A 23,890-nucleotide genomic window follows, 5' to 3' on the forward strand; every position below is an offset into this window, starting at 1 on the left:
GCTACTGTCATTGATGGCAAATGACTCTATATCCTTAATAAAGTCCCTAGTACTACTGAGTCTGATACCATTCCTGTGGTGGTTTTGGGTCCAGACACCATGGTATATAAATCTGGTGCTAAAAATTAGAGCAGTCAGCCATGTGCAGCTTTTGGGTTCAGTACCTAAACCACAATGAACCTTAATGCAGATTAGTAGAGATTTATCACTGTATAAATTTCTGTGCAGTGATTTGGTTTGTTTGTTTTTCTTTTGTTAAAAAAATCAGGAGACCATAAAATTGTCTGAGAAATAACTCTGTGTCTCCATGTACACTGAGGCTCCCAGGAACTGAACCATGTCCCTCAGCATAACCCCTGTGACTCATGATTCTCTGGGGCGGGGGTGGGGGGGGGGGATTTAACTTTAGACCACAGTTTAGTACAGGGATAACCATTACCTATCTTTAATTGAACATCTTCCAGGTACTGTACTAGACGCTTCACTCTTACAGCAACATAACACTTTAGGTATTTGTATCTCTCTTCTCCAAATGAAGAAACAGAGGTTTAAAAAGCAAAAGCAATTTCTTCAAAGTCAACCATCTGTATTGTGGCAAAACCAGGATTCCAAAATTCCTGTTACTATTCAGTATTCCAGGCTCCTGTTACTCTTACAGATCTCTGGACCCTTAGATTCTTTATCTTTAATTGTACTGGATACCTCCCTTTTAGGTGTAGTGCTCCCTATTATGAATATATCTTATTTCCTCTTTTCTTGAGTGAGGTTAAACCCCAAGGGATGGCATATTTGTTCAAGATCATTTTATTGTAATGAGTTTACATTGTAAAAATTTTCTGATTCTGTCACACTAGACTTTGGGTACATTGTGGAAACAATGTGATCATTTGCAACATTTTATATTCTCCTTAAGTTACTCTGAATTTGCATTTAGAATGATAATGGAAATGTTGCTCCTGATCACTTCCCCTTTAGAGGGATGGAATTTACCACTCTTTTTTTTTTCCCCTCCAATGACACTGGAATGGTCTCATCAGCAAGGGAACATTTCAGCTTTCACATCACTAAATACAGTGGAGATGAAGAAACCTATAGCTCTCAAAATCTGTAGCTCTCAGTGTGACCAGACTGATTTATGATAGCCTGGATTTTGCAGACAAGCTTTTGAAAATGACCCAAAATAACACTTATCTCATTCACATTCTTTTCCCACTCTGGCACTAATCTGTTTTTTCAGAATGTTTTCTTCTGTCCATCTACCTTGCATTCTGATTGTCATCTCCCAGAAGAGTTGCAGAATCCCCAAGTACCATTAGATCTAATTCACACTATGGATTGCAATAACCTCTGAATCATAACTGTACACATGTACAAACTAATAATGCAGACACACACACATGATGTTTTCTGCCCTAAAGAAATGCCCATGTTTCAGCATCTCTGAAACTATTTCCTACTACTTTTCAATAACCCCTCACCCCCCAACCCCACACACAATACCTACTATTATTGGGACCAATTATACATTACCTCATAATAAATAATGTACTAAATATCATTTTCACATGGATCGAATCATTCATTTGAGACAGAGTGTCATGTAATATTTGGGACAAAGAATAGTTGCTTTGAAAAATAAATAAATGAATAAAGTTGTTTAATAACAAAGATGTGGGGAACATAACTACGAGGGCAACTGATTGTTTCTCAAAGGATCTGGATGAAATGGGTAGTTAAAACAGTTATATTGTTTTCATATAGCCATAGCTATAGTTTTTTAAATACAAATATACTGAATTTAAATTTTTCTTAAGCTCAGTACATTGATAAAGTGACCTCAGAAGGCTGCAGGTCACAGAGAATATCTAAAATCAGGGGGGCAAATATCCTGTTTTAATGAGATTGGTCTCATTAATCAAAAGTAACCAGGCTTGTCTAATCCCTAAACTGTTTATTGCGTCCATAAAATCTGGGAATTAGGCCTGAGGATATATGCTCACACTGGATAAGCCCCTTCCTTCAGAGCAGTTTAATCTGTTTTTGTTTGTTTCTGTTTTTGTTTGTGTTATCCTGTTAGCTTGAAATTGGATCCATCAGTCAGTCTTTACCCTAAGCTTGGAAAGGGAAGGCACAGAATTAGTAGCAAAAGGGAACATGGTATATGCAAGGGATAGGATTAAAAGAATGTGTTGATGTGGAAAAGGAGAAAGCTCTTTATAATCTGCTCTTTTCCCTTAGGTCCCAGGAAGCTAAAATCAAAAATTGTTAAAGGCAGATAATAACATAAGGGGGTCATCTGGGACAGAGGATGCCTGTTGGAAAAGCAGAAAGTGCTAATCTATAACAGAAAAAAACTGCAAAGATCCAGCATATGCTTCTACCAGAGATGGGCTTCAAAAACATTGATTTCCAAGTGTCTGGAGGGAATTCCCAGAGACAACTTTGCAGTGATCAGAGAGCCAAGTTTGAAGAAAAGGACTTAAACTCCTAGAATAGGAGTCATCTTATGTTTATTTTGGAATACAACATTTACAAGGAAAAATAAACCCAAGCTTACTATGTAAATCCATGAAACAAGTTAAGAATGAAGACCCTTGCTGTATTATTTAGAACTCTGATGGATACTAGCTAGAGAAGATAAGCATATGGTTAACAAAACACGTAACATTTTGAAGTTAGCCAACTAACAGTGATTTGCTTTTCCATGGGAATAGAGAATCTATAAATGTGAGACTATATATGGAAATAGTTTTCAAATGTACATTGGATTCCTTATTTAAAAAAAGAGTTTGTGTTTAGCAGATGCAATCTATTACATGTAGAATGGATAAGTGATGAGATCCTACTGTACAGCACAGGGAACTATATCCAATCTCTTGAGATAGAACATGATGGAAGATAATATGAGGAAAAAGAATGTATATCTATGTATGACTGGGTCATCTTTCTATACAGCAGAAATTGGTACAACATTGTAAATCAGCTATACTTTCATTACCAAAAAAAAAAAAGAATAAAATACATAGGAATAATTTTAACCACGAGGATTAAAATCATGCATTCAGAAAACTATAGGATGTTGGTGAAGTTGAACATAAGGCAAATAAATGGAAAGATATCCTGTGTTCATGGATTGAAAGAGTTAGTACTTTTAAACTGTTCCTAGTACCCAAATCAACTAAAGATTTGGTACTATCTTTTTTTAAAAAAAATTTATTATAATTGATTTACAATGTTCTGTCAAATTTTGCTGTACACAAAAGGGACCCAGTCATACATGCATATATATATATTTTTTCTTTTTCTCACATTATTCTCCATCATGTTCCATCACAAGTGACTAGATACAGTTCCCTGTGCTATACAGCAGGACGTCATTGCTTATCCACTCCAAATGCAATAGTTTGCGTCTACTAACCCAAACTCCCAATCCATCCCATTCCCTCCCCCTCTCCCTTGGCAACCACAAGTCTATTCTCCAAGTCCATGAGTTTATTTCTTTTCTGTAAATAGGTACATTTGTGCCATATATTAGAGTCCATATTTAAGTGATATGATATGGTATTTGTCTTTCTCTTTCTGACTTACTTCACTTAGCAGAGAGTCTCTAGTTCCATCCGTGTTGCTGCAAATGGTATTATTTTGTTCTTTTTAATTGCTAAGCAGTAATAGTATCTTTTAATACAAACTTTTCTTCTTAAAAAAAAAAGATTCCTTTGGAAAGAGGCATCTCTAACATAAATAGGAATATCAGGAGGATTTAGATTAATGAATATCTATTATTTGTGTTCTCTGTGAGGAACTTGGATGTCTCTCAGCCGCAGACATAACTGAGTGAAAAGGGGGGTCTTTCTCAATTGTCAACATTGAAGAGGATGGTCAGGAGAAAACAGTGGCAAAGGAAAACACTTAGATGCCAGGGAGAGAAACCAGTCCCCAGAAAACAGCGTTCTGAAATGATTTGGTGGCAGTGAGGGCCCTTGTTCCTACCAATACCATGCTCATGACTTTCTTTTATACATGATCATAAGTCATCTAATTGAAAGCCAATCTGGGAGCTCCCTGGTGGCCTCCCAGTTAAGGACCTGGCATTGCCACTGCTGTGGCTCAGATTTGATCCCTTTGATCCCTGGCCTGGGAGCTTATGCATGCCAGGAGCATAACCAAAAACAAAAACAAACAACAACAACCAAAAAACCTTTGACCTTTTTTTGGGGGGAAACCTAGCTTGTTCTGAGTTCTAAGCTTCCTAATCTATTTGTTCTGCCCCCTACCTATCAGGTCTGATATTCCCCTTTGATTATGTGCCTGTACTTCACACGTTCATATGTGCTCCTTTGCATCTACTTTATCAGAAGTCTTGTTATACCCCCATATCATTTCTGTAAATATTCCACCTCACTGACTGACTCAGTATTTCCTTTATAACAAAGTATTCATGGTCATGCGGTTAACATTTTATTTTGTAGGTCAGGGCCAGCAAACTTCTTGTAAAAGGTCAGAGAGTAATTATTTCCAGCTTTGCAGGACATAGGGTCTCCATCATAACCTCTCAACTCTGCCCCTGTGGCACCTAAGCCACAGATTGCACCTAAGCAGGACAGTGCTCCAAAAAACCTCATTTACAGAAACAGTCAACAGTAAATTTTGTGGATAAGAGTTTGTGGACCCTACTGAAGATAAGAATCTTCCATTTTTCTTGAGTTAAATTTCCTTTGAGAATATGTTTTCTGTGGACTTTCCTTTTCTTACTGTTTTTAAAATCTTCTTTCCTGAAATGCAGATGAATGTCTTTAATATGATCATTTTGGGTATACCTTTGAAGCTATGACCAGCCTGGGTTTGCTCTCAAAGTGAGATGGCATTTAAGAAGCACAGAGCTATCAAACAGAACTTAAAATAATTTTCATTCATTTAAATGAAAATTTTCATTTATTCTTTATCTCTGGAAGGATGTGGAAGAAGACCCATTCCATAACTTTGAGTGACAAATTCTTTTCTTCTTCACTCTTTGCCCATTTTCACCTGCTACACTCTATTAATCTCTTCTCCACCAAACCTGTCCCAAATCCCCCCACCCCAGCAAGCTCTACCCACAAATTTTTAATTTTTATCCTGTCACCTCTGACTCAGAGCAACTTACTTTGTAGGCTGACTAAACTGCCCCTCATAAGTTGATTTTCTCTTCCCTTTTCTCCTTCCTCCATTCTCACATTCAGAAGTAAGAACTAAGGCAAAGAGGAAGAACCCAGGCTACCAGAGGCCAGGTCAAAAACCTATAAACATTCCTGATTTTATGTTTTTAATCCTGGCAAATATTACCTTTATGATTTTTATTATCATTATTAGTTTAAGTATATTTCAATTACTTGTAAAACACACACACATTTATACACAGTACCAAGAAGAATGGCCTGAGAAGCCATTCTACCATCAACTCCTTTAGACTTCTTTTTTGCTTTTGGGGGCCTCACTTGTGGTATATGGAAATTCTCAGATTAGGGGTCGAATCGGAGCTGTAGCCGCCGGCCTACGCCAGAGCTGCAGCAACGCCAGATCTGAGCCAAGTCTTCGACCTACACCTCAGCTCATGGCGACGCTGGGTCCTTAACCCACTGAGCGAGGCCAGGGATCAAACCTGAAACCTCAAGGGTCCTAGTCGGATTTGTTTTCTGCTGCTCCATGATGGGAACTCTCCTAGGTTTTCTTTTATACATACTCATAAGTCCTTAAAGACTGAAAACAGGCAGGGGAGGAAAAGGAAGCCACTCTGGCAACCACTTCTCCGCTATGCATTCACCAGCCAGCACATCCTAACAGACTCAACCATTTCACACTAAGACAAAACAAACAAAAAAAGCTCATAGGCCACACACAGCCGCCACCCTAACCACCTTCTGAGCATCCCTGGATCCGGAGCAGTGAGAGCAAAGGGTCTGTCTGTAAGCAAGGTGGGGCTCTCCAAGCCACATTCATAAAGGGAGGCTGCCTTCAGGAGGTGCAAAGCCCAGAAGCCATGGAGGCGATGCCTGTCATGTGGGGGATTGAGGGGAAAGATCTTTTTAGAAATCCAGAGGCCTGAACTGAAGTTTGGGCAGCAGTAGTTCTTTCTACAGTTAGGAAGTTTTGAAGGAAAAAGTCTTTGCCGTCCTGGTGCTGACTTTCTGTGGGTGGTCTTCACCAGAGGTTAGGAATAGCATTGTGTAGAAACATTGTCTGGGTGTCAGCTGAATGTAAAAAAACTGGGATTGGTTGTGTCATAGCTGAGGAACAAGAAATTGGCATCTTAAAACACTAGAATAAAATAGGAAGAAAACTTACTGATTATCTAGTAAACCAATAACCTTCTTTTACACATAAGGGGAATTAAAGCCTTGAGAGGAAAGGGATTCCCCTGAAATTATCCAGAGGAAGAGACCATGGATCTGTTAGTCTATGCAGAGGAAAAGAGCATGGATCTTACCATCAAGTGGTTTTTCCTCCAGATTGCTCTTCATGATTAGAAATAGTAACGTGATGCCGGATGGTGTAAGAACCTTAGGTAATTCTGCGAAGGTGGCTGACAGGAAAGTGCAGTGATCCATCGTCCTTTAGAGATTCTGCTAGAACTTTTTTTCATCAAGGGGTTTCTCCAAGGAAGATATCTCCTTGTTTGCTTCACATGCCTGGACTTCTCTCCCTGGGAGTGAGGATTAGCAGCAGCCCAGGTGACTCGCATTCGCTCCTTTTTCCCACTTGAGAATCACCTGGGTTAGATGCCAATGGTTCTTAACCATGCCACACATGAGCAACTCTTGGGGAACTTCTGAATTCATAAATAATACTTCTGCCCAGATTCTACTCTCCAAAACTCTGATTTAATTGTCTTGCGGTAATGCCCATCCATCTTTATTTTAAGCATCTCATGTTATCTAATGGGTAACCAGGTTTGAGAAGTACAAAACTAAAAGAAGTCTGCAAGTTTAGGCCTGGAATGGAACAAGAGCACACAGTGGAAAGGTAGGGAGGGCAGTTTGGAGAGACATTTCTGAGCTTAAAGAAAGATATTGCTCAAGAGGAGAGGAGGAAAGGAAGATGCTAGGAAGCCTATTTGAAAGAGTAATGAGGTTCAATTAGATGCAGGTGGAAGCACACTGCAGGCCTGATTAAGCAAAGACCTCAGGGCTTCGGAGGAAACTGTGAAGACAGATCTTCTGGGCACTGGGCTGAAGTGCATTTGATTTCCTCAGCAAGAAGGAACAGCAAAGGACAGAGGACTCAGGAGGACGTTCTTTGAATTGGCAGGTAAAGGAAAGATAATAATGGGGCTGTTAGCAGGGGAAGTCTGTTTTACCCTCAGAAATTCTAAGGTCTCAGTCCATCAGGTAATAAGGTCAAAGACTCGTATAAAATGAATAGTGGAATCTTAGGACCAGAGGGCCTGAGAGACCATCGGATTCAGCCCCCCACCCATACACACTGCACAGGCGAGCAGACTTGAATCCCAGAAAGGGTCAGGGACTTGCCCAAGATCGCCTGTAAGCCAGGCCTCTGGCCTCCATCTGTTCCCTGGTAGAGTCAGCACTGTCTAACAGCACAGCCTGCAGAGTTTGCTACCCTCACTCACTGAGTGTGTATCTTTAGGGGGCTTATTTGTGTTCTCTCTGTCTCAGTTTCCTCATCTATAAATTGAGGATTACAGTAGTCTAACTTTTTCATGGGTTGCTGGGTAGATTAAAGGAATTGGTATCCATAAAGTATTTAGAACAATGCCTGGCATGTATTATGTGTTATTATCGCAGGTATCACAATTATTACCCTGTACTGCTTTACTCAAGTGATAAAAAGACATCTTAAGGAACAAACCTGTGCTAAGGTCTTGCCTATTTAAGGATACATATTTGGAGAACATGGAGGTTTTTCCAGGTGCTCTGTTTTTGTTTTTTGCTTGTTTGTTTTGTCTTTTTGTTTTTTCTAGAGCCACACTTTTGGCATATGGAGGTTACCAGGCTAGGGGTTGAATTGAAGCTACAGCTGCCGACCCACACCACAGCAACTCGGGATCCAAGCCGCGTCTGCGACCCACACCACAGCCCACGGCAATACCGGATCCTTAACCCACTGAATGAGGCCAGGAATCAAACCCACAACCTCATGGTTCCCAGTCGGATTCATTAACCACTGTGCCATGATGGGAACTCCTGGGTGCTCTATTTTTGATAAAAACTCCAAAGGGGTTAGACTTTAGGTGAATTGCAAAGTTGTGTGTTTTTCACTGCAATTTTAGAAAAAGTGAATATTCCTGGGCCTCACTCCAGACCACCAGGAACTTGGGGGGGTAGGGACAGGAACTCTTTTCTAAACATAGGCCAGGTGATTCAGTTGAACTTTCAAGTGTGGCACCTACTGCTTCTGGCTGGGAAAATGGAATAACCTTCTGTGGTCAGGATGCAAAGCCTACCCTCTCCAAGAGAGATAGGTACTGTTCTGTTTTCACTATGACAGATGTATGGAAGTTGGGGCTCAGAGAGGCTGAATCACTTGCCTGATGTGACTAATTTTGTAAATAACAGAGTAGAGGCTCTGAAGCCAAAGCCTTAAGACCCCAGGGTTGACATCCTCCCCGATGTTGTGAAAATTTTTATTTTTATTTTAGCTTATGGCTATGCCCACAGTACATGGAAGTTCCTGGGCGAAGGATTGAATCTGATGTTTTAACCCACTGTGCCAGGCAGGGGATTGAACCCATACCTCCACAGCAACCCGAGCCACTGCAGTCAGATTCTGAACCCACTGTGCCATGGTGGGAACTCCAGATGTTGTGAAAATTAATGCATACCAGGCACATTGCAGAGTACCTTACCCACAGAAGCAATCAAATATCCATTATTTCTGCTATAGATGTTGGCATTAGTATTTTTACTTTTTCCAAATATTTCCTTCAATAAACATTTACTTGACACCCCCTTGGTACCAGATACTCTGCTAGGCTGTGAAGTACCCCAAAGCCAGAAAGCAAAATGAGGTTCTCATCTCAAAGAACTGAACACTCAGTAGAAACTATAAATAAGAAACCGTGCTAAGGGAGTTCCCATTTGGCTCAGTGGTAATGAACCCAACTAGTATTTGTGAGGACGTGGGTTCCATCTGTGGCCTTGCTCAGTGGCTCAAGGATCCTGTGTTGCCATGAGCTGTGGTGTAGGTGGTAGACAAATCTCGGATCCTGAATTACTGCGGCTGTGGTGTAGGCCAGCAGCTGCAGCTCTGATTGGACCCCTAGCCTGGGACATTCCATGTGCTGCTGGTTCAGTCCTAAAAAGGAAAAAAAGAAGAAAAAGAAACTGTGCTAGAAGTTGTGCTCCTGATCTGAAAGGAAAATGTCATAATAATTTAGCAAAACAAAACAAAACAACTTATCTACCAGAATTCCTTAGAAAATACGTCATTCTGGGTAGTTGAGTTTTCTAGATAAACATACTCTTTAAATTGCATTTTATTTTTCTTTTTATATTTGAACATAGATATTTCTGGAAATAAGGCATACTTTGCTATTTTTTTAAAACCTAGTGTGTGCCATGTAAACTCTTGACGACTCAGGATTAACTATTGGAAATCTTAGCTATTGGGTTGCATTGTCATACCAAAGTCTTCACGGGCTTCTAGAGTGTAACTTTCTCTTTGTTCTTGTTCTCGGTTTTAAGTTTTGGTTTGTTTGTTTGTTTTCTGGTCTCTTTCATGACTTCAAAAAATGTACTTCCCTCCTCGCAGAGGTCATTGTGATCTATTAGGAAGAGTGAAAACTTTGGAGTCAATCCAGCCTGTATTTGTGTACTAACCATGCTGGTCTGGATGAACTAGGGCCATTCATTCATTCATCAAATATTATTATGTCAGGAATTCTGTTATTTACAGGGCTGTGCAGGTATATCTGTGTAAGTTTCTGTCCTCAAGAGGCTATAATGTGGAATTTTCTTGATCACTCATAACTATAATTTCCTCACATCTCTCAAGTGGAGCTAAGGCAAAACCAACATTAAAGTGTTAGGAATTTTTCCCCCCAGAGGGCAGGTAGGAGAGGAATATGAAATACCTACATCTGTATGGTAATGGATTTTTTTCTTAAAAGCAAAAATCTTCAGATTTCTTCCAGTTCACAAAGGCAGATTTCAATGTAGTTCTTTAATAAGAGTGAAGTGGCATTATAAAAATCTTTGGAAATAGGGGATACCCATTGCTTTAGGCCATTTTGACTTAAGAAAGCTTTCATAGGAATGCTCTACTTTCACACAGCAGTGGAAACCTGTATTTCCAAGTGTTCTTCTAGGTCCTGTGGATGCAACAGTGAACAAGGCAATCTGCTCTGAGTTTGCATTCTGATGAAGGACTTACCATGAACCAATAAATACATAATACAATTTCAGATAAATGATCTAAAAATACATAAAGAAGTGCATGGAGAATGAACCATTTTCTTGAGTTTATTTATTTAGCTTTCTATACATTCACTAGCGCATTCCTCCATCCTAAGAAAACTCTTCAGTAGCGCTCCATTTCCCCATGGTCCTTCCAGAAATCTATATGCTCATGTATCTTAGCAATAGAAGATGCATGAACTTCCCATCTGGACTTCATATTAGTGCAATACCTTAACATATCCAAACCTGATGTCATGATTATTACATCTATTCAAATATCTCATAAATTCTAATTTGGAGGCAGTTTATAGGTAAATGCCTGTGTGAAAGCATGCATGTATCTGTATTGACCTGCTAAAATGTTAAAACTGACATTATAAGATGGACTCAAGTCTCCCTTACAAACTGTCTTCTACCAGATGCCAGATTATAGGTTGAAATGATTAGAGTATTAAGTGACAAATTATTATAGAAGAGTGATGTTTGACAATAACTTTTTTTATGTTCCTGGATTTTGAGAGACAGCTCATGTTGTAAAAAGTGTTAAATGTACTTTGTTTCTGCAGAACATTTCAGTGGGATCCAGGATGTCTGAGGTTTAGCATTAGAGACCTGTGAACTTCCTGTGGGACTGTGAATAAAATCCTATGAGTCCTCACTTACATAAAGAAAATATAGGTGCTGAGAAATAAAATCCTTTGCAGTATTTTTTTTTATTCTACAATTCAGTGTTGTAAAGAACCAGAAAATTAATAATATGGTTCTTGACTTTCAGTTCTTTACTTGCTAGTTGAGGCCATACTATTACAGCATGAATAAATTACAGTAGAATTTACTAAGGGTAAGCATACTTAAAGCACACCAAATTGAGGATGTCAGTGAAAACAAATTTAAATATGTATATATATTGCAGTTGTCTTAATCCAGTCAGTCTGCCATAACAAAATATTGAAGATGTTTTATTTCTAGCCCTATACTATGAAATACTTTCCAAAAATCAAATGTCCCCTCATCGTTAAACTCTCCACATAATAGATATTCAATATATTTATTGTTGAATCATTTGCATATAAAATTTAATTGAAATATATTATTAAAGAATAGAAGCAATAAATGGACGGATTGAATTTTTTTTTTTTTTAAATCTCAGCTATTTTACTACATTATTTTTTAAATTCCTTGCAAGAACAGAGATAATGGTAAAATAATTAGGAAGCGACAAGTTTTGAGTATTTATCTTTGTTTTTAATATAATTTAACTTTAATATTTTATAATAAATTATAAAAATGGATTGTGTTTAATAATCAGCTTGGGTAATTCCAGAAAATTTAACAGTCTGCTTTCATGAGCCAGTATTCCAGCATAACAGTAGATCTAGGGTAAGTTCTTCAGGTCTGGCTCTCAGAGTCCTTATGAAATAAAGTAGCAGGACTGGACAGACACTAAGATCACAGCCAACATTGACATTCTATGAGGTCCTCAAAGATTTAGACTCGTGTGACCCCCATCTTCCCAGCTGTGAGCAGTGTTGATGAGGAGGCCGCTCCATGTTTGATCTGCTCTCCTGGAGATTTCTGGTGCCAGATTCTCTAACAGAACAACTGATACTGGTCAAGGGGGCCTTTGAGTCAGGAAATCTAGGAAAAACCAATGAGCTTCTTGTCAACATCACTACTAACTGCTGTTATATTTTGTTAAGTGAATTAGGGGATGCTTGTATAAAATCAAGTGTATTTCTAGTTTTATAACTTTAAGTTTGGGATGATCTAAAGGGGAATAGGGCAGCTTTAAATATTCAGAGAATACTAAGAATGGGAACTATTCCAAGAAGCCAAGAGTTGGATAATTTGTGATGAGTGTTTGATGCATAAATTTATTCTTCTTGGACTGTGAATAAAAACCTATGTTGAATAGAGACTTCTGTTGAGTAAAATATAGCAGAATGACCTGATTCTTTTTGGATTTCAGCATTTTCTTCTATTATGTAAAAATATTTATATAATATATAATGTATTTTATATATATAAGAATAACTGAGCTGGATATTGTCTGAGATCTATTAATTCTAAAATACATCTGTAAAACTAAAGTAGTTTTGAACTTTGAAACTTGATTAAGTGGGAGATTTTTCAGGAGAGCTGAAAGAACCTAAATGTTAGATTCGAGTGATGACTTTGGGGGCAGAACAAGAAAAGTAAGAGCAAGTGCTATGCATCTCCACTAGCCGAACTTCACTCCTCATTGAACCTGCTCTGTGTAGGTCCCTGTATCCATACTCATGGATTTATTTTTTACCCTAGGATGAGGATTTCTTCTTCTAAACTTCTGGCCCATTCCTCTCCTCAGAGTTTAAAGTTTATTTACTTTTTATATATCCCATTGGTCCTTCAAGTTTCATGCTGAGTTGAACTCATTGTCTCTCCTGTCTTTTCAAGCTGGCTCTCCCAACTGCATTTACTGATTAGTTACTGGAATCTCCCACCACACAGTCTGAGAAAGCTGGAAACTGGAAATCATCCTTGGCTCTACTGTTCCTTCTTCTTCCATCAGTAACATAAACAATATCTGGTCCTTTCCACTAATGATTAAAATTGTCCCCATCTTCTCTATCTCCACTTCTGCTATCATCCTGCTGTATAACCTAGACTTCCTAAATAACTGCCCATAAACCAATAAGCTGTAAATACTTCCTCCAACACAACTTCCAGATTTATCAATGTAAAACATTCTCTGTGTCAATCTCATGCTTCAAATACTTTAATACTGTAGAGATGCATATGCTGACCTGTATGTTGAAATAAATACATAGTACAGTACAGTACAACTGGGAATTTCTGACAAAGATCAGTCACTTATATTAATGTCAATATTTGGATGATGATATCATATGATAGTTTTTCAAAATGATACTTCCCATTGGGGAAAACTGGATAACTGGCATATGGGCACCCTATTTTTTATTACAGCAGCATGTGAATCTATAGTTAATTTCAAAATAAAGTTCATTTAAAAACACCTTGCAAAAAAAAAATAATTCAACACTCACTAGAAGTATTGAAGTACTTAAACTTTTTTTTTTTTTGTAAAACATATCACACAAGTTTCTACTTCCTCTGCAGCTTTGCCTCTTGACATCTTCTGCCTCAAATTTTTACACTATGCTTAACAGTGCCATAGACTGTTCACTCTGTACTATTAGTCCTTATCTGAACTGACTAATTTCTTCTCATCATTTAAGGTTCTTTCCTTAACTATCAGATGAATGATATATTTCAAGATTGTGCTTTTTATTTATTTATTTTTTTAGGGTCACACCCATGGCCTATGAAAGTTCCCAGGCTAGGGGTCAAATCAGATCTACAGCTGCCAGCCTATACCACAGCAGCACAGGAACTAAGCCGTGTCTGTGACCTACACCACAGCTCATGGCAACGCCAGATCCTTAACCCACTGAGCAAGGCCAAGGATCAAACCTGCAACCTCATGGTTACTAGTCGGTTTCATTTCTGCTGCACCACAGCAGGAATTCCAACACTGTGGTTTTTACAGTGTTATGTACACTCTTAGTACATTTATTAGAGAGTTTTCCTGTTTTACCTTCTATACCATGGCCTTCTAGACAGCAAGGCATTCATTTTTTATTTCCAGTACTCATTGTCTTCCTGGCAAATAATAGATGTTCTTTATATATCTGACTTTAGTAAATATATGTTCATCTCAGTATAGCTTGGAAATCATCAGAATAAATCCAGTGCTATTATCCTCTTTTAGGTAGCTAGACCAGAGCATTCATTTGCAAATTTAAGATAATCAACTAGCCTAGTACACTATTTAATTCTTTATAATATTAACAGTAATGATTAAGAGCTTAGCTAATTTCATCCTGGAGTAAAATTAGTCTTCTGATAATCACAATGAATCACATATGAAGATGAAATACACAGATAAAATACAGATTTAGAGAAGGCATCATTGGAGAAAACTGATGTTTTCCTTGACATATATAGGGATTGATTTTTTTTAAAAAGTAAATATAAATTTGAGGACCTTACAACAAAATTAAGCAAACAGATACTATTCATGGAGTTCCCATCATGGCTCAGTGGTTAACGAACCCAACTAGTATCCATGAGGATGCAGGTTGAATCCTTGGTCTTGCTCAGTGGGTTAAGGATCCAGCGTTGCTGTGAGCTGTGGTGTAGGCCGGCAGCTACAATTCTGATTGTATATCCCGGGAACCTCCATATGCTATAGGTGCAGCCCTAAAAAGACAAAAAAATAAATAAAAGGGAGAAATACTGTTCATTTGCAATGTATTCAGATGTTTGCTTATCTCTTAGTATAACATAGAATTCTATCCTCCAATCAAAAACCAACCACATGCACATTAAGACATGTAACTGGTGATTTAAAAAAAATCTGGGTCCAGAGGTACAAGTTATTGTCTCTGGGTATGAGGCTAAGATAGTGGTTATGAGAGGGGTAATTATGCTGAGGGTGAAATATAAGTTTTCTGAACTCATTTCCATTTTCTGATTTTACTTTTTACCTACTGGAGGCTGAATGTGCAGATAATCAGTTGAGACATTCATGATATGGGTTTAATAACAGGTCAGACTCACTGTCAGACTTAAAGAGGGAATGTTTATTTTCTTTTTGAAATCTACAGAGCATAGATGTTGGATAGTAGAAGTGCAGAGTATAACAATATTACTAGTTAAGAAAGAAGAGCTTTGATAGACAATTGATTGATATTATGGCAAAATTGGATCCCTGCCACTGCCAAAAAAAACACCAGTTGTGTACCTTATAAAATTTGCTATGTGTGATTTTGAAGACAATTTTTGATTGACTATGCTTTAATTTTAATATTCAGTATCATAAATACAGAAACTATAATCCTAGTTTCATTTTTGTCTCTTCAAGGTTTGTAGAAACCCCAGCCCATTTCTCTTGGAAGGAAAGTTACTACCGATCCACTATGTCCCAGAGCACACAGACAAGTGAATTCCTCAGTCCAGAGGTTTTCCAGCACATCTGGGATTTTCTGGAACAGTAAGTATCAAATAAACAAAAAAGCTTTGTACTTAAACCATTATAAATAGATACTTATAGACAGTAAAAGTATTGCCTACTAGGGCATATTTCTAGATTCAATAAAAATCATTTAATACTATTGGAAAAAAATAATCCCTTCCAATAATATCTCTGTGTTTAAAACTCAGTGGTGATTTTTTTTTTTCAATTTCCAGCAGCAAAAGGTGATCATTGTTTCAGTGATATAGTTTTGTAGAATCAGAAGGGCTCTCTTGTCTAACCTAAAATAACTTCTTCAGTGACTCTCTGATACTCAAATTCTTTCTTTTGGCTTAAAGACTCTCCTTTACTGCAGTGCTGGAGATACTCTCTGAAAGTAAAATACTGAATTTTGTTGGTCTTGATGCCTTGCTAGGGAAAAAAGGTTATTATCTCCTTTCTTAAGATTAGGTTTGGATAAATGAGTAAATTAAGGGAAAGGTGAATCCATATTAGAACATTGAAGACACAAAGGGATAGGGTATTAAAAAAACCCTGATACTTTCCTTCTATCCTGTGTTCCACCTAGCAATTCTTTGGTCACAGATCATGATTCCCATTTTACCAACAGATTTGAAATGTCACAGATTGTCATTGGTGGGGCCAAGATTCAAACCTAAGATTTCTGACTCCAACCAATGAGCCTTGTCAATTTTGCAGGAGAAAGAGCTCCTTGTTACCAACTGGATGAGTGGATTTTAGTCCCTTTCCACATCTAACATGCTTTTGTTTTCCTTTATGGTAGGCCTATTTGTTCAGTTCAGCCCATTGACTTGAATTTTGTGGATGAACCATCAGAAAATGGTGCAACAAACAAGATTGAGATCAGCATGGACTGTATTCGCATGCAGGACTCGGACCTGAGTGACCCCATGTGGGTGAGTGGCACAGGCTTCCCCTTTAATCTGCGAGCCATGCTATCCCCATCTCTGTTACACCTGTCTCTTTCATGGAACATGAAGACACAGGTTGCTCTGAATGGGCAAGGCATTGGGAAATGAGTCAGTGCAGTCAGCAGAGAAAAAAATGAAGAGCTACGGATTCTGGGTCTGCCTCAACTTTTTGTGATGCATATGTTTCCACTGGTGTGGCGAAGGGAGTTAGAAATAATTCCTTATACACTTTACCTGAATTGTTCCTCATGTCTATACCGACTCAGAGTTGATAGTACCAGCCCTATGTTTTACAACTGATGCAGACAGAACCGAAGTCTAGACTGAATCCTATCCAAAGCACTTTCCATTATGGCACACTGCCTTTCTCATAGAATTATTCCTCTTTAGTGAAGGAGGCTATAGCAAATTCTATGCAAACACACATGTTTTAAGCACCTGGTAATAGAGTAAAAGGAAAGAGACTAACATGCATAAAACAGGCTCTTCTCTCTGTTTTTTGTTTGTTTGTTTCTTTTTGGTTTTTGGTTTTTTTTTTTTTTTTTGGCTTTACCGCTGAATCATTCACAAACTTAGACCTTAGTTTTTCAGCTCTAAAATGGCAAGAACTTACATGTACACACCTCCCATGCAGCTAAGGAGTATATAGGTTAATGACAGTAAAACAGTTTTTTGAGGTGTTTAGATGAAATTTGTTTGTGTAGTCCATCACGATCATGCTAATTGGTGGGTTTTCTTTTAAAAAATCATTTATTCATCACACAAGTCCTACTGCTTTATCTGTAAAAAACAACCTAAAAATTTGTAGGAAAATAGAGACATAAAGAGCTAGAAAGAGAGCTGGGTATCTCAGAGCATCTGCGGATGTGATTAAAGAAAGTGCCATGCCTTTCTTTAGGGGAGAGGGAAGGTACCAAATCACTTTATTTGGAAGAACTGTAAAGATGAAAGGTGTTTTGGTATGTCTTGTCTTTCTTGTCTGATGTAAGATTTTATTGGAATTCTTACTGTATGTTTTTTGATATAAATTGTTCTTTTTAATATTAGGAGAGGGAGAAGTGGGGAAAGAGAAAAGAGCCAAAAATAGAAAGCTGTAACTCTACAAATACACTGATATTTTGTTACCACATTGATAAGGGATAAATACATTTCTTCATTGGCTTCTGTCTTTTTTGGTATGGGTATTGTTCGTGGTTATCCTTGAGCTAGTACAAGGAAACTGACAGATAAATTCATGGAGCAGGTAATTCAAGGCCTTGGAATGTATTATAACTAAACATAAATATTTATTCATATATAAATTCTGATTTGACAGTGACTTAGAAATTATTATATCCCCAATTCATTTACAAATATCAACTCTTAAGCTGATAGGTTTGCTTAGGCTGGTGCTACCTATCTTTTTATAGTCTCTCCAGGGATTTTCTGTTCTGACATTCAGATTCCTAAAAGCAAGAAGTTGTATAGTTGAAAATGGAAAATCTAGCCTTTGCATTTATGTTCCCTATTATTGTTATCTTTTTCACATTCTGCAGCATGGGATTTTTTAATATGCCATGCAGTTTCTTCTTTGTCTTATTAGAAATTTTCTCCTTGAGAACATCTCATTTTTTTTCTCCTCTCTGACCAATTCTTTTTCATCCCTCAACATCCAGTTTTCCTATTTTCTCCAGGGAATACCATATCACTATTCTCTACCAGTCTGAGTTAAAGATCATTCCTCTGAAGCCACCTAGGTATATTTTCTCTCAAATTACTAATTATACAATATTATAGTTGTTCCTTTATTGCCTCTACTAGGGACAGGGACCATATTTTGTCATGCCCAGTACTTTTTTCCCATGTTTGGCCCATAGTAGGCCTCAGGAATTTTTGAAGTCATTTGAAATGAGACTTAGAAATTATCTAAAAAACAAAATGTTCTCTTTGCAACAGCCCTATCCAAAATAAATTCCTTCAACAGTGGAAATGTCCTATATTTCTACTGTTCAACACAGTAGCCACTAACCACATCGATCCTTTGGGCATCTGAAATGTGGCTAGTGCACACGAGGGACTTAATTTACTTTAGTTAATTTAAATTGTCATGCGTGGCTAGTTGGTACTGTATTGGTAGACTGTCACGAGTAAGGGGGACATTCTCTCCTTGAACATTAGCAGCAGCAAAACTTCTGGTCCTGTAGTCCTCTCCTATTCCTTCCCTTTTGATGATGGTGAGTTGATAAAGAAAATGTTCTTTTTCTTTGCCTCCATTATCTCCCCAGTTCTGTTGGAAAGTACCAAGACCTGCCATTTAAGCACTAAAACTTAAGTCACTTAAAGTTCACTTTGGTACTTTTACAAAATAGCTAAAGGAAACTGGAGAAAACCTAGTGGCGTATTTGAGAGTCAGCCAAGTTATACAATGATATTAGAAGAGGGTAAGAATGAAGGAGTGAATGCCAAGAAAATGTGTAGATATGATTGCTTTTGTGATACATATCTTGTTTAGCTAAGAATGCACCGTCTTTTGTTTTTTAGGTTATTATTTATGAAATATTTAAGATTATTCATTTGCATTTAATTTTTTCCTGAGCATCAGCTATGAACATATATACTTAATAATGTTGATTCATTGAAGTTGATTTTTACTACTGTTCATAGTAAGAGGAGTGAGTGACCTGACTGAAACTGAGAGTATCCAGTTTGAAATTGATCTAAATTTACAAATTTTTTGAAACTCTGGCTTTCTTAAGCTTCCATATTTGATGGTGATGAACATATCTGATGTTATATTTAATCTTTCCAGGAACTTTGTGAGGTAAAACTTCTCCTTGTTTTATAAATTAATAAACCAAAAGAAAAAGTGGTTAAAAAACCTTTTCTAGGATGACATGTATAGTCAGCAGCAATGTTGGTATTCTATCCACAATACTGGGCACAATCTTTTCTCCTTCTTTCTCCAAGGTATTGTATTTGAGAGGAACTTGAGCTCTGTTTATTCTCAAGTACCTCTTTTTCAATGAAATTTAGGTTTACCCTTGTGGGCAAACCTCTGCTATTCCTTCGTGAGATAGTCATACCATAGAGAGTTTGCATAATTTCCCTGCTCTGGAGAGGCACAGGGCACCACTGGTAACTACGAATGATGAGACAGAATTCTACTGTCACTTACTAGCAACTTGGAACTTGAAATTGTATGTCAGATTGAGGGTAAGAGCAAATCAGGAGAGAAACATTTACAAGGAGCGAGGAATCGAAGTGATTCAAGAAAAGCTGGCAAACAAAACTAAAAGAGCTTTTGGCAGTGGGAGAAACAAAATAGGTCACTGGGGAACAACGGTATTGAAAGGAAGATGCAAGTGGAGTGAGAATGAACTTTAATAAATAAACAAACTTGCCTATCTGTGCGCTGCCCTGTTTTTTTTAATCTCTAATAAACTGAGGCATTGGAGTTCTTGTCATGGCTCAGTGGTTAATGAGTCAGACTGGGAACCATGGGGTTAGGGGTTTGATCCCTGGCCTCGCTCAGTAGGTTCCAGTGTTGCGTGGGCTGTGGTGTGGGTCGCAGACATGGCTCAGATCCCGTGTTGCTGTGGCTGCGGCGTGGGCTGGCGGCTGCAGCTCCGAATGGAACCCTAGCCTGGGAACCTCCATGTGCCATGAGTACAGCACTAGAAAAGACAAAAAGACAAAAAAAAAAAACAACCTGAGACATTGCTAATAAAATATAATTCTACATGAACCCTGGATTTTCCCCTGGATCATGTCCCTATGAGAAGTCCCACATAGATGGGACTAGATAACAAAGACCATCTCGGCAACAGGAATGGCAAAATGGGGGACTAGCTCAGCATGTCATGAATAGTCTTCTGGTTTGGAAAGTAGAGAGCTAAGATCCTCTGAGATTCTTTGTCCTTCTAAACTGAGAGCTGCAGCTTGTGTGAGGCTTTGTCTTCCATTTCTTGGTAGCATACTTTCACTTTTCAGTGTATAGGCTAGTAGCTAAATAGTTCTAAAACTCTGTACATAAATTACTTTCCTCATGCATATAATTAAAAAAAAATGGGATCTCTGCCAAGCATTCTCTCACCATGCAAGAAATATGAATCTGTGGACATGAAACGACACGTCAGATTATTAAGGACAAAAATCTTGAAATGGAGAATGTCATCCCCTTTTTATTGATTTTTGAAACAAGCTTCACCTTAATAACTAGTCATGAAATGGGATCAATATTTTGCTTTGATTATGATCAAAGGGAAATTGAATTGCAGAGAATTTGTGTGTCTTCTTCATTAGAATGATTTTAGTGTCACTGAAGAATGAACTGCATTGGATTAGCAAATCAAGATGAATAAGATTTCTCAAAAAAGTTATAATTTAGGCTGTTTTCTAGATCTTTATTGGATCTTAATTCTGTTGTCTAATGTATTACCTTATATCTCGGCTTTGCCTTATTTATAAATTCTCTGCATGCCTGTTATGTCCTGAAGAGGTGGATAATGATATTAACACCTAAATGTTCTCCAAAAATGATGGATGGAAACTACACAATGCTTGCTTTTGCATTTCTTTACTCTTTGTACTTTGAAGGAAGCCCTGTTTAGTTTAGAATTGGGTTTTCCCCCAGGGATTTCAATAGCGATTATCTAAAACCATCCAATTTTTGTGAACTGTTATCATAGCCTCCATTTATAAACGAAGAGTCTTCAGCTCCACATATCAAAAGAGCAGATGGTGTGTTTGTATTTGGAAAGGCTTAGGCCACAGCACTTAGCATAATACCCTCCATCTTCTAAGACTCAAGATTTCAAGCTAACTATGTAGACTAGATCTAGACACAAGTATTTCTTTAGAACTTACTTTACTATTCTCTATGTTCTTTGTGATGCATATGAACAAATTATGGTCCCTAGCCTTGAGAAGACCATAATATAACAGAAAGACAAGTGTGTATAAAATTTCTTATGGAAAAAACTCAGATATATGTACTTTTTTAAAGGCACATAAAAAGGAAATGATTTATTGTGCCTGAAAAAGACTGGCAATATGTTACAGAGAAGGTGCTTTTTAGATTTTGAAATATGAGTCAAATTGATCAAAACAGGGAAAGCCAAAACCAGTTCAAGTTTGGGTAACTATTACAAAAATAATTTATTAAAAAAAAAACAATATGATGCTCACAAGTTTTAAAAGATAAGACTGAAAACAATGACTAAGGGGAAATTTATATAGAAAAGAAAGACAAAATTTAAATTAAAAATTACAGTGCATGATAAAAGTTTAATAGCCCATATAAACTATATGCTTAAAAAATTAATAACAGATGAGTGTCTCCTTTTGGCAAAGAGTATAAGTAATCTGTAGATGTTTAACAGATATAAAATGTTCAACCTCTTTAGTAATAAAAAATTGTGAATTGAAACAATGATTTTTTTTATCATCTATCTGATCATTAAAGATTTAAATTATTGGTCCTATCCAGCGCTGATGAGATTCTTGGGAAACAGTCAACCTTTTTACTTGAGGTAGGAGTATAAAGTGGTATGTAGAGGACAGTTTTCCCATTCTCATTTATTTAAGTTTAAATGTAATTATCCTTTGGTCCACAAGTGCCCCCTTCTAAATTTTTTCCACAAAACAATTAAAAATACATAAATAAGCATATTCACACACACACACACACACAGAGGAATGAGAGCTTCATTGCAGCTTCATTGTTTTTTAATATCCAAAATGATAAGACCACATAGAATTCTATAGACTAAAGTTTTTGGACTGAGATAGATAGGAAGGAAACTATAATTTAAAGCAAATGAAGGTTAAGCCCACCATTGACAGATGGTATTAATAGTTATGATGTGTGGCCATTTTCATCTTGGCAAACCAGTTGTTCATGAACTTCAATGTGATTTCTGTATTTGTGCTTTATGTGAGGCATGCTATATATTCTGAGAAAGATTGTGTAGAATTGATATCCTTTCTTATTAAATGGTGTAATTTCCTAGAGAAACCATCTGGGTCTTAATATTTCTTTTTCCAGAGTGTAATCGTAAATTTAGTGTCTTTAATAGTTACAGAACTATTGAGATGATCTACTTTATCTTGGGTAAGTTTTCATAAATTGTGAGGTTCGGGGGAACTGGTTGATTTTATCAAAGTTTTTGAATTTAAGTATGTAGAATTGTTTGGCATACTCCCTTTTTACCCTTTTAATGCTTGTGGTATCTGTAATGTCCTCCTATTTCATTTCTAATATTGTTAACTTGTGTCCTCTCTCTGTCAGTCTTACTAGAGGTTTATCAGTTGCATAAATCTTTCAAAGAACCAGTTCAGCTTTGGGATTTTACAGTTTTTCTCTACAGTTTTTGTCTTTCTGTTTTCAGTTCCGTTATTTCTGGTCTCATTTTATTTCCTTTCTTCTGCTTCTTTGGGTTTATTTTGCTCTTCTTTTTCAAGTTTAATTGGACATTTATATTACTGAGTTGAGATGTTTCTTCTAAAGTTAGTATTTACTTTTAAAAAATTTCTATTAAGCACTGTTTTAGCTTCATCCCCTAAATTTTATATGTGGTATTTTCACTTTTGTTCAGTTTAAAATATTTTCTAATTTCCAATAAGACTTTTTCTTTGACCTATGTGTATTTGCAAGCATAGTATTTAGTTTCCAAGTGTTTAGATATTTTCCATTCCACCATTACTGACTTCTAGTTTACTTTCATTATTATAAGAAAACACATTTTATGTTATTTCAAAATTTTTAATTTGTTATGCTTTGTTTCATGGTTCAAGAGATAATTTATCTTGATGAACATTTCATGGACACTTGAAGATTTGTATTCTGTTTTTGCTAAATGCAATGTTTTGTTAATGTTGATTATATCCAGTTGGTTTATCATATGTAGTTTTTATTTATCTTATTTTCTGTCTACTAGTTCTATTGATTACTGAGGAAAGAGCATTGAAGTTCTCAACTCTACTTATGGATGTGTCTGTTTCCTTTTAGATGTGTCAGTTTTTTCTTCATGTTTTTGAAAACTCTGCTTTTTAGGAGCATCATACTAAGTTTGTTACATTTTCCTTCCATCATTATATAATACTTCTTTTTTCTTGTTAATGTACTTTGCTCTGAAGTCTACTTTTTTATTCATATTGCTGTGGCCATTTTAGCTTTCTTTTGGTTAATATTTGCATGGCAAATTTTTTCTCTAACCTTTTTACTTTTAGCCTGTATTTAATATAATTGAATTGAATTTCTTCTAGACAGCATATAGTTGTATCATTTCTTTAATCCATTCTTACAATCTCTTTCAATTTATTTGCTTATAACATTTACACTTAATGCAATTATAGATATGGATTTTTTTTTACCTACTGCTTGATTTTTGTTTGTTTCCTCCTTTATTCCTCTGTTTGCCATTTTTCTTTTGTCATTTAGATTATTTGATCTATTTTTAGTATTTGAATTTAATTGTTCTGTTTCGGTTTTGACTATATCTCCTTGAATATTTTTTAGTGGTTGCTCTAGAGATTGCAATATTGAT

The 23,890-nt window shown here is 36.8% G+C and overlaps 1 protein-coding gene across 6 annotated transcripts in view; it reads left to right on the forward strand.

The window, feature by feature from the left end:
- The window catches only part of TP63 (tumor protein p63), a 228,515-nt gene that overhangs the window by 69,447 nt on the left and 135,178 nt on the right, over positions 1-23,890 (forward strand). For all 6 annotated transcript variants that reach the window (XM_047788673.1, XM_047788691.1, XM_047788719.1 and 3 more), the window contains 2 exons: positions 15,322-15,450; positions 16,217-16,349. In XM_047788673.1, the coding sequence (XP_047644629.1) occupies positions 15,322-15,450; positions 16,217-16,349 (262 nt within the window). The remainder of the gene's footprint in view (positions 1-15,321; positions 15,451-16,216; positions 16,350-23,890) is intronic.

Source organism: Phacochoerus africanus, chromosome 1 (genome assembly GCF_016906955.1).
Source record: "Phacochoerus africanus isolate WHEZ1 chromosome 1, ROS_Pafr_v1, whole genome shotgun sequence".
In the NCBI taxonomy this organism is placed as follows: Eukaryota; Metazoa; Chordata; class Mammalia; order Artiodactyla; family Suidae; genus Phacochoerus; species Phacochoerus africanus.